This window comes from Anabrus simplex, chromosome 3 (genome assembly GCF_040414725.1).
Source record: "Anabrus simplex isolate iqAnaSimp1 chromosome 3, ASM4041472v1, whole genome shotgun sequence".
In the NCBI taxonomy this organism is placed as follows: Eukaryota; Metazoa; Arthropoda; class Insecta; order Orthoptera; family Tettigoniidae; genus Anabrus; species Anabrus simplex.
The window spans coordinates 238,570,048-238,587,384 of record NC_090267.1 but is presented as its reverse complement, the minus strand read 5'-3'; the positions used below and the strand labels follow the sequence as shown (position 1 = coordinate 238,587,384).

Sequence of the window (17,337 nt, the reverse complement as noted above, 5' to 3'; positions counted from 1 at the left end):
TTCAATACATAAAAGAAAGAAATGTAGTAATTACATTCTTATTTAAATGGGACCGGTTTCGACCCTAGTCCAGGTCATCGTCAGCCGTAAAAACAAGTAGGCGAAATCGCACAATGTTTATGAATATTGGAGAATTGGGTCAGTTTCACACTCTGTCAGGCACAAAGTCACAACACTATCAAATAATATATGAAGATTATAAATAAACTTGAAGTCGCAGACGAATAGATTTGTAGAAGCAAACCGCCAGTTCCCGGTGATCAGCGCGGCACATTCAAGGTCATGCGCTGCTTCTCGAACGCCAAAGTAGAGTGGAGAATGTCTTGAAGGTCCAATATTTGTCTCGGTTGCGGGAAGTAAAGTACGTATATAAAAAATATACGACGCAAATCAGTATAATTGAATGAGAACTTGTGCTCCTGCTAAGTTCTTGGAAAACAGTTGACTTGAAAAAACAATTGTAAATAGAAAAAAATGTAGTAAAAAGCGCAATATCGGAAAACAAATGAAAACTTATATGCACAGTGCGCTATTTTTTAAATTGAAAAAATTATTAGGACATGATTAAAGTAGTCGAAGTTGGCGCAAGACAAGAGTTAAAATTTGAAAGAGGAGAACCGAAATGAAGGTCGATTGGGTTTTTTTTTTTTTTTTTACATGAACCCAGGACTACCCACTGCCAAAGCACTCCCTAAAATTCACAAAACTAACATTCCCATCCGTCCAATAATCAATTACAGACCCAGTCCCCTATACAACACTTCTAAATTTATCCAAACATTTTTACTAAAAAATTATCGATTTTTATCCAACAAATCTATCAAAAACACTTCTGATCTAATCAACAAATTAAAGAATTTTGAAATCCAACCAAATTTTTCTCTCCATTCTTTTGACATTGTGAACATGTACCCTAGTATTCCAATTTCAAAATTATTCCCCATTATAAACAACAACCTAAACAAATTCAGTAACCTAAGTAAACTTGAAATTCAAGACTTCATGTCTATTTTAAAATTAGTTCTCAACAATAATTATTTTACCTTTGACAACACCATTTATCAACAAGATGGCTTGGCTATGGGCTCACCAGCTTCTGGCATTCTTGCTGAAATTTACCTCGACTTCTTAGAAAACACTAAAATTAATAATAATAATAATTTCTCCAACATCCTCTTTTGGGCGAGATATGTCGACGACACATTAGTAATATTAAATGAGGAATCAACCAACGCAGCCTCTACACTTCTTCATCTCAACAACTTAGACTCTAACATTAAATTCACCCTTGAATCAGAACACAACCAAACTCTTAATTTTCTAGACTTAACTATTACTAGACATCCTTCCTCTTTATCTTACAAAATTTTCAGAAAACCAACCCAAACAGCAACTACAATAAGACAAGATTCTTCGCACCCCCAAGCTCATAAACGTGCTACTTATAACAGCTTAATTTTTCATGCCTTCAACACCCCTATGTCCAAAAAAGATTTAAATAATGAATTAAACACCATCCGCAACATTGCTAAATTTAATGGCTTTAACAACTCCTTCATTAACCGCATCATCAACAAATTCAAACACCGTCCAAAAACCACTTTATCTAAAGACACAATAAAACCAGCTGCTTTTTCCACCTTCACTTTCACTCAGGATACTTATAAAATAACTAATATTTTAAAAAAACATAACATGAAAATTTCTTTTAGAACTAACAATAGAAATCTTGATATCTTACACAACTCTAAATCTCTAAATAAGTCTAATGCTTTTTCTAAATCTGGTATATACAGATTCAAATGCAACAACTGCAATTCCTCCTACGTCGGACAAACTGGCCGCAACTTCAATATCAGGTACTCTGAACATGTCAACGCCATTAAATACAACAGATTCTCTGCCATAGGACAGCACATACAAGACTCCAAGCATAGTTTCACCAGTATTAACAATGACATGAATATTCTTAAAATCATTAACAAAGGCCCCCTCTTAAACGTTACTGAAAATTGCTTTATCCACCTTGACCAGTACTTCAACCCTAATTTCAATTTAAACGACATTTCTGAAAAACCCAATATCCTTCTTGACTTCCTAATTCTTCTTCTCAAAAATTCCAAATTCCAAAACCCCAATTCTATTTTCCATGCCTTACAAAGTTCCCACCCACATTTTCTACCTCCAATAACCCACCCTCCTAACCCACCCTAAACTACCCCTCCTTCATTTTCCCTATCTTATCCTTCCTCAATACCATCTAACTTCAATTTCTTTTATTTTTTCTCTTTTTTCACTATCACTCTTCCTCTGTTAATTTATTCTACCTTCTCTATTAAAAAAAAAAAAAAAACCAATCTACCTTCATTTCGGTTCTCCTCTTTCAAATTTTAACTCTTGTCTTGCGCCAACTTCGACTACTTCAATCATGTCCTAATAATTTTTTCAATTTAAAAAATAGCGCACTGTGCATATAAGTTTTCATTTGTTTTCCGATATTGCGCTTTTTACTACATTTTTTTCTATTTACAATTGTTTTTTCAAGTCAACTGTTTTCCAAGAACTTAGCAGGAGCACAAGTTCTCATTCAATTATACTGATTTGCGTCGTATATTTTTTATATACGTACTTTACTTCCCGCAACCGAGACAAATATTGGACCTTCAAGACATTCTCCACTCTACTTTGGCGTTCGAGACTGCAGCGCATGACCTTGAATGTGCCGCGCTGATCACCGGGAACTGGCGGTTTGCTTCTACAAATCTATTCGTCAGCGACTTCAAGTTTATTTATAATCTTCATATATTATATGATAGTGTTGTGACTTTGTGCCTGACAGAGTGTGAAACTGACCCAATTCTCCAATATTCATAAACATTGTGTGATTTCGCCTACTTGTTTCTACGGCTGACGATGACCTGGACTAGGGTCGAAACCGGTCCCATTTAAATAAGAATGTAATTACTACATTTCTTTCTTTTATGTATTGAATTGGTTGAACTTCAATTATTTAATTTTTAATGTTAAATGCCTTCATGTCGAAAAAATCATATCTAGTGTTTTCATATCCCTGTTGGATAGTTTTTATTCGTATAATCAGTAGTTCGTTTTCTTGTTTAACACGTTCATTTTTGTTGTCCCCTGCAGAAACCTCTTAACGAGGTTTTACTGTAATAAACAATAACCGTCTTACTAATAAACGGTGTATAAGTTTTATACAAGGTTTATACACTGTTTATGTGAAATTCGTTACTAATAAACCGCGTATAAGCCTCCTGTGTATACATCTGTTATAGTTCTTCATTGAATTGCTTATACAGACCAGGACCCTTGTATAAGCACTGTACATCAGCGAGTAGCGGAAAATGAAACGAGTGAGAAGTTTATTTTCGTGGTATTTATTGTCTACAGTAATATAATCGCGGTGAAATATTCGACTTATCCATTTAACATGAACACACATTGAAATAATGGATGATAATGTTGATAATCTTCACGGTATTTTAAACATAGAAGACATACACCATTCAGAGGTTATGGAGGCTAGACATCTTCGTAAAGTAAAACACTTTAAAGAGACGGAATGACAATGAATGACTATAAAAGAAATGATGGTTGGGCGTATTTTTGGGTAATAATGTGTTACTGCTTAATAGACTTTTGAAATTGTGAATTTATTATACATTATCTGCCTCTACAAAGATCTTTAGCAAATTTGAGTACCCTAAAAAGGGACATATTCCTCGACATAAAAAATTGTATAACTTGAAAACCGTACGTAATATGATTTCCATACTTTGTACCTGAATACACAGAAATATGATGTATAAATGCCTAATAGAAACTTTTTTGATCAAACCTTTCTTTTAAGCTACAAAACAGTTTTTCCTTTCTCCTGAAAAGTAAGGAGTTTGGAATGTGTACATTTCTCAACTCGCTGATTCAATTACAATTGCTTACGTTTTCCGTACTATCCCAGATAGGAGCTTTTGATCTTTTCTTAAGCTTTTCCATTTCTTTTTTGGCGTTCATTACACAAGCAAGCTGAAGAAATGTTGATATTAATATAAGCTCATTTCCAGCTGTCTCACGGAATGACAATCAATAACGATAAAAGAAATGATCGCTGGGCGTATTTTTTGGTAATAATGTGTTACTGCTTAATAGACTTTTGAAATTGTGAATTTATTATACATTATCTGCCTCTACAAAGATCTTTCAAATTTGAGTACCCTAAAAAGGGACATATTCCTCGACATAAAAAATTGTATAACTTGAAAACCGTACGTAATATGATTTCCATACTTTGTACCTGAATACGCAGAAATATGAGTCTAAATGCCTAATAGAAACTTTTTTGATCAAACCTTTCGTTTAGCTACAAAACAGGTTTTCCTTTCTCCTGAAAAGTAAGGATTTTGGAATGTGTACACTTTTCAACTCGCCGATTCAATTACAATTGCTTACGTTTTCCGTACTATCCTAGTTAGGAGCTATTGATCTTTTCTTAGGCTTTTCCATTTATTTTTTGGCGGTCATTACACAAGCAAGCTGAAGAAATGTTGATATCAGTATAAGCCAATTTCCAGCTGTCTTACTTTGTGTTGCCACTGCCTTTTCGATATGCCGTGCTACTGCGCGACTTTCCGGAAAGTTTTGCTCGTAGATAACCAGCAGAAGCGATCATAAAGGTGGTGAACGTGCGAAAAACGCCAGTGAACTCCAGGAAGAGATCCCTACGCCTTGGAACGAGTGTATACATGCTGTATAGTAATACAATGCGTATACCACGTTTATTAGTAAGAAAAATATAAAACGCTTATACAGGGTTTATTCACTGTATTACTATACAAGTGTTAAACTAATGTATAAGGACTTTTTATTAGTAAGACCGTAATAATATAGTTTGAAGAATCAGGCAGCACACAAAACATCAACAAAATACATCCCTACAATGACTACGTCAAAATGCCATAACATAAACATCACGGAAAACCGATTTCATTTGTTGAAAAAAAAAAAAGAAAAGCAAATAGAGGAAAAATGCCCAGGCAACAACTAATTTAAGGATTAAAATTTGAAGACATTTTTTAGAATCAGAGAGATGAGATATCTATTAGGTTCCACCTATTCAATACTAATTACTGTTGATGTTACTAAAAACTTTTATTCAACTTGGGACCGGTTTCGACACATAAAATGTCGTTATCAGCCATAAATGAATCACAAATATATAAGCAAAGACATAATAATCAAAACTATTGTGGATACATTTTGAAATATGATCATTAAAAATCTTTAACCTTCCATTCACACCATGTGTTAAGATAAATCGCCATAACAGAAGAGCAACGGCATAATAATTAAATCTGGTGCAGTGACACACTGAAGTATGCATATAGTCTCTCCCTAATCAAAGAATAAAAGAAGGTTTTCAATATGTAGTCTTTGTGCATCTGTTTAATAGAAGGCTCCGACAGGCTTCCAAAGTAAAACATTCACACACGCTATGCATTAACCAGAGTGCCGAGAACTTATCTGAATCACTTGGTATGTAATTTATACCTGGTAAAAAAATTTTTTCAACACTGATGAATATGAAATTGGTCAGTGGTAAAAGATGTTAGTCTTGTGAGAAGGAGATATAAAATGTTATATGTGGTAGGTCTGGAGGGGAGAAGACGGATGGGGGGGAAGAAATGTTACAAACCAAGATTATTCTGTAGAAAGGGAACAGGTAATTAACCTCAAAAAGAAAATTAAAATATGAATCTTATTGCCACTAGGGCAGATAAGGGGAACATGACAGTAATACTGGATAAAACTGATTACATTGAAAAAGCTGAAGAATTTTTCAAAAATAGCTATTTTTTCAGTGATAAAAAAAGATCTGACCCAAAAATTACATCTGATAGCAACACTAAAAAATACGTCATTTTTATTTACAGAACAAGAGAAGACGAAACTAATAACCACGAACCCAGGACGTCCAATAGCGAAAGCTTTACCCAAGATCCATAAAACAGGCGTCCCCATACGCCCCATCATAAATTATAGGCCAAGTCCATTTTATAAGCTAACACAATTCATCCAGAAATTTCTAAAAAAGAACTACTATTTTCTATCAAATAAGTCAGTGAAAAATACCACTGAGTTAGTTAAGAAACTAGATAGCTTTGAAATGCAACCTTCCTACTCGATGCATTCTTTTGACATAACAAATATGTATCCAAGCATCAATACTAAGAAACTTTTTCCTATAATCCAAACAATCTAAATAAGTATAGCAACCTCAGGAAACTTGAGATCCAGGATTTCATGGAAATCTCGAAACTAGTGGTTAAGAATAATTTCTTCAGTTTTAGTAATTGCATATACCAACAAGAAGGCTTAGCTATGGGATCACCAGCTTCATGAATTTTAGCTGATATATATATTGACCATTTAGAGCATACAGCAATTAACAACAGTCACTTCGCGAACATAAAAGTTTGGGCCAGATTTGTGGATGACACACTTGTTATCCTTGATGAAGGAATTACTGATGCAGCCACCACTCTTAGCAATCTAAACAATATTGATCCGCAGATAAAGTTCACTCTGGAATCTGTGACAAACAGAAGGATAAATTTTCTGGATCTTATGTTAAACAGACTTCTTTCATCAATAGAATACGGAATTTACAGAAAACCAACACAGACAGCCACTACCATCAAGAAAATTCTTTTCATCCCAAAGCACACAAGTATGCTACCTACAACACTATGGTAGACAGGGCATTCAGTATACCACTTAATACAGTAAATCTAAATAAAGAATTGAATACAATCCGCTTCATAGCCAAATATAACGGTTACGACAATACATTTATAGAGCGCATTATCAACAAACAAAAATATCGCCTAAATTCAACTCTAACTAGAGAGAAAACTAAACCTGATTATTATTCAACCTTCACATTCAACGAAGATATTTACGTTGTTACAAATATTCTGAAGAAACACAACACCAAAATCGCATATCGAACTAACAACAGAAATATAGATATCATATACAATACTAGCTCAATTAATAAGACTAACATTTACCAAAAATCAGGAGTCTACAGATTCCAATGACAAAACTGTCAATCCCCGTACATTGGTCAAACAGGGAGGAACTTCAAAATCAGATACATGGAACATGTTAATGCTACAAAATATAATAGATACTCGGCAGTTGGCCAGCACATTCAAGATTCAAAGCATAGCTTCAGTAACATACAACAAGATGGACAAAGGCCCTATTCTAGACATCGCAGAAAATTGCTTCCTTCACTTAGAGCAGTTCAACTCCAATTCGAATCTGAACGGAATCTTAGAAAAAACTTTGTTTGATTTTTTAATTAAAGTATTTAAGTATTTTAATCTACCGAATAGGTCAATATTTAGCGCGATACACAGTACCCTATCACGTTACAAACCCCCACCACACTGTTCACAAGACCAACCTTAAACCTACTACTCCCATAACAAGATCTTCTATTCCCCCCCCCCCCCCAAAATCCATCTTCTCCCCTCCAGACCTACCACATATAACATTTTATATCTCCTTCTCACAAGACCAACGTCTTTTACCACTGACTAATTTCATATTCATCAGTGTTAAATTTTTTTATCAGGTATAAATTACATACCAAGTGATTCAAATTTTTCGACGCTCTGGTTGATGCATAGCATGTGTGAATGTTTTAAATGACTCTTTACTTTGGAAGCCTGTCGGAGCCTTCTTATAAATGGATGCACAAAGACTACATATTGAAGCATTTTTTAAAATTTTTTGATTAGTGAGAGACTATATGCATACTTCAACGTGACACTGCGCCAGATTTAATTATTATGCCGTTGCTCTTCTGTTATGGCAATTTATCTTAACCCCTTAACTGGGGAATAGTTTCATAACGTCAGCTAGCCAGTGAGTAATTATTCAGCGCAACGTGAACTTTTGAAATGGGTACAGTAGCGTGCAGCGGATATAAATACTCAACAGAAAAATATATTTTACTTGATTTACTTAAATTATTAGTAATATAGTAGAAATAGCATTATTTTATTACCGTTTTTTCTTGTAAACCTGTCAATATATACACAGTGTGTTCATAAAAAGTGAATAAAAGAGTGTTCCTTTCATTATTATGACATTTTTCACGTTTTCTGATATGCATCAATTGGTTATACATATTTTCTGGTTCAAAGGTCATTCAGAAACTGCACACAGTGTGATAAATACGGAAGCACGGGCGAGCACAAAGTGCCACATCACATTCTTCACAGCAGCAGACAGTTTCCCCGTCGCCTCTGGTTTGACAGGCACACAACACAACGTTTTCTTGAGTGATTCCTACTTCCGGTCGGCGGGTTCTCAGATATGAAGTGTCGTGCAGTTAGTTTTTGAACTGGATCTCCAGAAGTTCTCCCTGGACGTTTTGGTTTCACTGTTGAATCACAATACTTCTCCGTCAGTTTTGATACCAGATTGAGACGAAAACTCAGTTGAGAATCAGTCCACCTTTCTTTTGGAAGAGAACAAAAGAACTGAAAACAGCAATGTCCAATAAGTGCCGGAACATTTTCATGTAGTACTTCTTTAGTCTCCTCCGTACCACAGAGTAACTGTCGACGTACTGGACAGACAAATCGACTCCTCCCATTCCTTTGCTGTACTCTATACTCAGAGTAGGCTTGAACTTATTATTTCCTCTCTTATCCTGTACAAGTTGAACACTTATCATAGACGGTACTGATCAAATGAACATCTTTCTTGTCTCCCCACTTCATTATCATCAGTTTGTTCTTGTACCAGACTGTAAACGCTCCCTTTTGTAACTTTCAAGTCTTCAGATCTTTGGGTACATCCTTCCTCTTTACACGTAAAGTGCCTGCGGCGTCAGTTTTCTTTTCAACCAACAATTCAAACAGTCATGGAGAACAATAGTAATTGTCCATGTATACCATATACCCTTTGCCTAGTAGGTCACCCATTAGCAACAGAATAACTTGGGAAGGCTTGTCAAGAGTCTTTAGTTCAATACCGTCAACTTCAGCTTGAACCTTTGTAGATTTACAAGTGTACACTAGAATTTTCCAAACGAACCAAGAATCAGATTCGCACAAGTTGAAGGACTCCATCCCGAACCGTGCTCTTTTCTTCGGAATAAACATTTTCCAGCCACGGCGACCTTTCCACAACATCAGACTCTCATCAATGGCAATGTCACGTTCAGGGGTGTAGGCTGCTTGAAATCGCTCAACAATATGTTTCAACACAGACCAGATTTTGTAAAGCTTAGGCTCACTTTCTGGATCAAAACTTGCATTGTCACTGAAGTGCAGGAATTTCACTAACAAATGAAATCATGATTCAGTCATGATATCGGTAAAAAACGGAGTATAAACCAGTTTGTTTTTTACTGAAAAACATCCCCATTGTTGGCTTCTGAACTATGCCTTGTAGTAAAAATAGGCCTAACAACAGTTTTATTTCTGAGCAATTAGTAGGTTCTCACTTTTTGTCATGACTTCTATTCATTTTCCCAGCTTGAGTTTTTTTTTTCCATTTGATTGTGTGGCATATAAATTTGATCAGCAAGAGTACATAGTTTGTCAGTAAATAAGAATTTAAAAATGTTTAGCGGATCACATTCCAGTACTACGTGTATACCTGCATCTCCAATGAAAGGAAATCTAGACCTAGGCTTACTTGCAATGTCAGTCCACACAGTGTCACTTTTCACACTTCTTCTTCTTCTTCTTCTTCTTCTTCATGATCGTCGTTTTGTGTTACTTTGCCCATCACTGTCAGTGTCAGTATCTTGTAATAAATGTTCCTCTATTACATTGTCACCGATCTAATTCAACGTCTTTCCTAACCAAGCCATGTTCACGTCACACGGAATAGTTTACCACCATACACAGGCCAATTTATAAAAGTTCGCAGAACAGCTGTATCGTAACAACACCAACAAAAACACACAAATTTAGTAATTTCAATGTATATGTACACAGAAATATACTTTACAAACAATTTGGCGCGGACTGCATGAGGTAACACGAGACAGCTGTCAGACTGCCGCCTAGGCGCGAACTACCCGACTGACGTGAGACCGGATAAAAATGAAAAGGACAGCAATAATCACATCTAATATGAATGGAATTAGTTTCAAATTATGATAGTAGATGGCAGAAGTGATTAAGAATAGCCAGACGCCTATAGGCAGCTAACCCAACATAAGAACACATTTAGAATTACAAGAACGCCTAAAGGCATCAAACCCAATACTCGTGCGACAGCTGTTGACGCCTTTAGGCGTCAAACGCAGTTAAGGGGTTAACACATGGTGTGAATGGAAGGTTAAAGATTTTTAATAATCATATTTCAGTATGTATCCACAATAGTTTTGATTATTATGTCTTTGCTTATATATTTGCGATTCATTTATGGCTGATGATGACATTTTGTGTGTCAAAACCGGTCCCAAGTTGAATAAAAGTTATTAGCAACATCAACACGTAATCAGTATTGAATAGGTGGAACCTAATAGATATCTCATCTCTGTGATCTCAGTTCAATACGGAAAAATCAATGAAGCTCATATCTTTGACATTTTTTTAGAATCTCAATATAAATGTGAGTACCTTTGTTAAGACCCAGAGTTTTGAAGTATCAGATGCAAATATTCTCATTACACTCACCCAGGACCTGGGGATAAATGATGTCTGAAGAAGTCATTGGCAGCAAGTTTTATGGCCTTCTCAGGAGTAATAAGCAAAATATTTACTGCAGACCCTGAAAATGCCAAATATAATCATATCACAGGTATTAATTTTAGCCAAAGATGATTAAAATTATTTTCACTCCTTTGAATTTGAAGACTTTCATTAACATTAAGTACCAAAAGCTTCCTGTGAACATGAGCCCCCAGCTCTTAAGAAAATTTATATTGATTTCAATATTTTAATTCAATGTAAATTTATTCTGCATTAAAAGAAAACTGAAATGCTTGTCCCTAAAATTGAAAGAAAGATGATGCAATGAATTTAAGAGTATTTCTAACAAGCTATTTGAAAATACGGAAGTTTAACAGAAGATATTAAAACTTTCATTTAAACATTACAGAAATTACAAATTCCCTACCAGAACTCACCTTACCAAAAATATTTCAGAGATTATATCACAAACCACAGTTCATCCAAATGTTTATGCAAAGAAAGGTAATAAAACAGAAATTAAAGTATAAAATAAGATTCGAAAGCAGATAAACAGCACATGACAAATGCACATAACCTCATTAATAAATATATACAGTATATGATAGGAAGGTTAATATTAAACTGAAGAAGAATATCAGGCACACATAGGAAAACAAACTTCATAGCAAGCAAACAAATATTCTTCTCTCCATCCTCTCCACGAGAAATCATAGATTCACATGCTACACTTGCAACCAATAACTCACCTTAAAACTATTACTGGTATCATAACAAATGAAATCAAGTCATGTATAGAGATAGGAAAATAAAAAGGAACACATACTAGGATAAACACGACAGGTCAAGGACAATATCCAAATTTTCATAGACTGTCATCTTCAAATAGATGACCTGTCTCCTCATCAACTCCAGATCATCTACATCAATTTCTACTCTGTGCTGAAGAAATCATTTGTGCTTCCCAGCTGCATCAGGAGGGTGGACATCAACACCTTATGTCTTTTCCCTTTTCCACTGTTTATTCAACTATCTTGTTACCCTACATTTCCCACATCAAGAACGAACAAATACTTTCGCCTTCCAGATTATTGCAGGCTATATGCAATTTTGCTAGTTTATCAGAGAGGCAGGGAATTTAAAAACCAAATAGAGCCAGTCAGAAAAAATGAGAGTCTGGGATCCATAAAAAGGAATACACTGCCTGAACTGTTAGTGCTATTAAAAACTAATCACCAGGGATACTCAAAATTCAATTTTCTACGAAGAAGTTCATATGGATTTTCTCTCCAACAATTTTCTAATAAAGCAGACTTTCCTGTGTTTAGCACAGCCTTTATGTGATAGAAAACAAAATAATGGAGTAAACTGTTAGTCTTATCAAAAAAAGGAAGCAAACCGCAGGATTCGGAATTACATTTTATAAGGAAAACTAGTGCATATCAATTTTCTTTGTAACTCTAAAGGTTTATGTACCTTTAAAACTTTTCAGTTTGTACAAAGTACTGATTATAACACATACAGCGTTTTGGACAGACTGAAAATCTTTCAAGTTACATTAACTGAGTCAGTGCTCAAATACGACTTCCTTCTTAACAAATCTAAGATATGCCAGAAAATTGCAATTTTAGATGTTAAAGGAGGATTTCGAACATGCGGCCCAGGCCATTGGCATGTCAAGCCTGGTACAACTGGGCAGTGGAAATCCAACAATTGTTATACTTTCTTACCCTGTGAAAGAAAGTATGTGGTGGAAGATGGGGGCAAGGAAAGAATGAAACAAGCTGAAGGCAATACACATCTGGGACCTTTAAAAATAGATTACATTGCCAAATCTGTTAGAAGTATAGGTTCTGGAAAACTTAATGATTTCTGGCCATGGCCTTGGAAATATTAATCAATGTTGATACTGAGGAGAGAGATGAAATTTGTCAGAGAAGGTGATCAGGGGTAAGGTACTATGGGACTGTTCACTATTGTTTCCAACAGAACACATTTCTAATTAAGCCTGATATTAACACAGAAGAAGCCATAGGCACTGCTAGTTTCATACACATTTCAATGCCATGCATAGTTATCTAAACAATCTTTAGCTTCATCGCATTTCCACAAAAACAGAAAATTCCACTCAAATGCATGATTAAAGCTGCAGATTATAAGGCGAAGAGTAGAGACACACATACAGACTACACTACAGCACTAAAGATGAAGAGTACAGCGGTGAACGACACGAACATAGACTCTGAAAATAAAAGCATACAACACTACAGCTACATCCAATATGTACAATGGTTTAGGATAATCATAACAGAACATACTACTGCAAATGAAGAAAGCAAATGTTCAGTTACTGACATCAAGCAAGCTTTTAATGTAGATCGTAAATTACAACTCTCACTTCAGTGGTATGCAAATTTTTATCATATTAAAAAGAAGGAGAAAGATCAATGATTGCAAAGATGAGCTCATTCCTGTGTTTTACTTTAAAGTGAAGAAGTCATGTTCAGAAGAAAACATGGACAATAATTCACCAAATATTTGAATAGATAATTTTTTTTAAATCACTGCAAACCACTGTAGTAAGAAGTTTAATACACTGAGGAGCAATATGTTAATGTATTTCAATGCTACATATAATACAATTACTTCAACTTTTAAACACTACAAATATGGCAAAACACTTTTTTAATAAAATAAAAGTTTGGATCTGCCTTTCTCTTCAAATAGACAGCGAGTCTTGTCTATTTATATACAGTTATAATATATTTCAATAACTTCATTGATGAATTATTAAAAAAAGTGCTCAATTATTTTATTATAATGTACTAAATTTCATTTCTAAGTATTGGAAAGGAACAAACAAGTGTCAAATCAAGTCATATATTGATTAGATTCTATGTATGACTGAATTTTGTTTCTAAAAATATTTATAAGATATACAGTTTCCTTACCTCGATACATTCCAAAGTAACCTTCTGCTCTGTAAGTTTTACGGAAGCAATCCAACCTAGAAGAGATATTCATACAAAGAAATTATTCTAATGGCATAATTTAACAAACAGGCACATTCTCTTTCATGAAAGGGGATAATGAGCAATATATTAGCTGAGCCATAGAACATTGTTTAACAGTGATATTTGAGGCGCTCAGAATACAAGTGGTGTAAGTGCATAGAATAATCTGTGAAAGATATTTAGCCTCAAAAAAAATAGGTGGGTGAATCTGATTAAAAAAAAGTTGCACTTAAATAAAATTTCATTCTTTGCAGTTTAGATCACAAAGGAAATATGAAATTATTACTATCCAACTTTGATGATGATACATTAATTAATTTACATTTCTTTCATAATTTTATGTATTATTTGAATTTAGTTTTTAATCTGTTTCACCTCAGAAGGTCAGGTGAATCCAATCACCAATTTATTTAGCAAATAAAAACAGAAACAGGCTACCAATGTGTGAATTAGAACACAATTGAGTTTTTAAAAAAATGTTAAATATTTACAATAATATATAACATGTTATCACAGTCTTAATTATAAAAAGAGTACAATACATTTAACTCTAACAGTAGAGCAACACAAAACATTTGAATTAAGAACGGTTTTCAAACAAATCTACGTAACAGCAGTTCCAGGTGGTAAAAGCTACTTGCTTTACGTCGCACCGACACAGATAGGTCTTATGGCGACGATGGGACAGGGAAGGCCTGGGAGTGGGAAGGAAGCGGCCGTGGCCTTAATTAAGGTACAGCCCCAGCATTTGCCTGGTGTGAAAATGGGAAACCACGGAAAACCATTTTCAGGGCTGCCGACAGTGGGGTTCGAACCTACTATCTCCCGAATACGGGATACTGCCCGCACTTAAGTGACTGCAGCTATCGAGCTCGGTCAGGTGGTAAAAGATTAACTAACATAAGAAACTAGTTATTCAATATCATAATAATTTATGTCATGATTGGGGATTTAACTTACACTGGTTAATTTATCTGACATAGGTATGTGAATCTTCAACATAAGAATTTGTCTTAGGCAGGGCCCCATCCTCACGGACATGCAGGTTGTTTGTTACATCACGAGGGCCACATCAAGGCAACTCTGCTAACGGTGCTTGGTTTCCTTTGCAGGCTGGGCTTGCTAGGGCTGGCATACCAGCCAGGTTGGCTGAGTGACAAATACTAGCGTACTGGGTTCACTGACAATTTGCACCTTTCTGAGTTAAAAGAAAGAGACATTCAGTAAGATTTTGTAAGTAATGTAGTCATAATAATCAAACTTGACCACCGCCATAATCCCTGGATAGCGTTCTAGCTCCTCATCTATGTCCAGGCGTGATTCTCTGTACTAGATGATGGAACCAAAGATGCAAGTTCTGTACTGTTGGACTAATGTCTCCTAAATCATCTGTGGCTTCTTTGAAAGGTTCTAGGAAGTAAATCAAGTCACTCATAAGTTCTTTATTGATCGCTTTCAGTTTATTTTTCACTTTGTCGAATTTCTATCTTTTGCCTGCAGCCGATGGGACATCAATCATTTTGTTGTACTGGTTATGTACAGATTTTAGGAAGATCAGTTTAGTATTCCACCTTGTTTTGACATCCTGATACAAAGTATGCTCGACACAACTTAAATAAACCTGTAAGTTTGAAATAGGCCACAAATTTCTGCGTTTTCTTTATTATGTATTGTACATCCTGCACCTCAGAGCCTCCATAGCTCAGACTGCAGCGTGGCTGCCTCTCACCACTGGATACCGTGGTTCAAATCCCAGTCACTCCATGTGAGATTTGTGCTGGACAAAGTAAAGGCCGGACAGGTTTTTCTCCGGGTACTCTGGTTTTCCCTGTCATCTTTCATTCCAGCAACACTCTCCATTCTCATTTCATAGCATCTATCAGTCATTACTACACCACTTTGGGAGTGGCGACCCCATCGTACTAATAGCCTATGATTCATTCACTACACCCCTGACCCGGTCAATGACCGGAAAACAGGTTGTAGGTTTTCATTTTCACATCCTGCATCTGAGAATTAAGAAAATCATTTTGGAATGTGTGCCGCAAAACTGTATTTAAACAATGTTTCTGTGAACCATTAAGGCCTTCCTAATATTCGCACCTTGATCTGTTACAAACGTAACCCTTTGTAAATCTGGCAGCTGAATTCCTAATACATCACATCATCATCATCCTAAACCATCTCCAGTTTCCCGGGTATGGTATATGAGCCTCCTCCATCTCAACCTGTCCTTGTGCCATTCCTCCTCCACCAACTTGTCCCAATCATGACCTCTCAACAGTACATCGTTCTTAACTAAATCTATCCATTTCCTTCGCGGCCTTCCCATGGGTCGTCTTCCTTCTACTTTTCTGTCAAATTCCTTCCTTGCAGTTCTATTAACTGGCATCCTCTTCATGTGACCAAACCACTTCAGTCTTGATATCTGAATCTTATTAAGGAGAGAATCATCTATTGCTACTTCTTCTCTAATTTTCTCATTCCTAATCTTGTCTTTCCTGGTTTCTTGGATCATAGTGCATAGGAATTTCATTTCAGCTGCCAGGAGTTTGGAATTATCTCTACTGATCAGTATTGTGGTTTCCAGACTGTATGTAAGAATTAGTGTATAATTTTTGTTTTCATAGGTAGTTGCTCATCCCACAGCAAGTGTTTTACCTGGTGGTAAAATTGTGTTGCCTTATTGATTTGACTGTTCACCTCATGTTTTGCTAGGTTGTCATTTGATAGAGCGCTACCCAAGTATTTGAAAACTGGAACGCTGTCTAGTTGGGCTTCATTTAACATGACTACTGGTTCTGCTCCTTCCCCATACACTTTCATCACCGTCTTGGTTTTACTGATGTTTAAACCATATTTCTTAAACTCCTCACTCCAGCTTTGCATTTTCTCTCCCAATTCCTCTTCTGAGTCGCTCCAGATCGCAACATCATCTGCAAATGTGAAGGCTTTGATATCTCCATGTTCTTTCCTTTTAACAGATTTCATTACTACATCCATCACAATAATAAACAGAAGTGGTGACAATGAGCTGCCCTGCTGCACTCCTCTCTTTGTTTCAAAACAGTCTGACAAACCACGTCCTACTTGAATACAACTTCTATTCCCACTATACTACATTTTCACTTTGTCTGAGAGGCTGTCTCACACTTGAAGTTCTTTGATGCATTGCCAAATTCTTTCCCTTGGTAAAATGTCATAGGCTTTCTCAATGTCCAAAAATATTAGAAATAAAGGCTTGTTCTTCTCCCAGTATTTTTCCATTAGCATCCTAATTGCAAATATTAGGTCTGTAGTTGACCTTCCTGGTCTGAAACCATACCGCTCTTCTTCCAAACCTGGTTCAACAATATCTCTGATTCTGGTCTCTATTATTTTTTCCAATATTTTCAGGACATGAGACAGTAGTGTAATACCACGATAATTAGTACATTTCCATCGGTTACCTTTCTTGAACAGAGGTACAATGATGCCCATCTTCCAGTCCTCAGGAATAGTATCTTCCTCCCATATCTTGTTGAGCAGTCTCTAGAGCCGTTGGATTCCTGGAATTCCCACCACTTTCAGTATATCTG

The 17,337-nt window shown here is 35.7% G+C and overlaps 1 protein-coding gene across 3 annotated transcripts in view; it reads right to left on the bottom strand.

The window, feature by feature from the left end:
* LOC136866190 (mitochondrial glutamate carrier 1) overlaps positions 1-17,337 on the bottom strand; it is a 182,121-nt gene that overhangs the window by 86,691 nt on the left and 78,093 nt on the right. For all 3 annotated transcript variants that reach the window (XM_067142933.2, XM_067142932.2, XM_067142934.2), the window contains 2 exons: positions 13,697-13,752; positions 10,731-10,824 (listed from right to left, as the gene is read on the bottom strand). In XM_067142933.2, the coding sequence (XP_066999034.2) occupies positions 10,731-10,824; positions 13,697-13,752 (150 nt within the window). The remainder of the gene's footprint in view (positions 1-10,730; positions 10,825-13,696; positions 13,753-17,337) is intronic.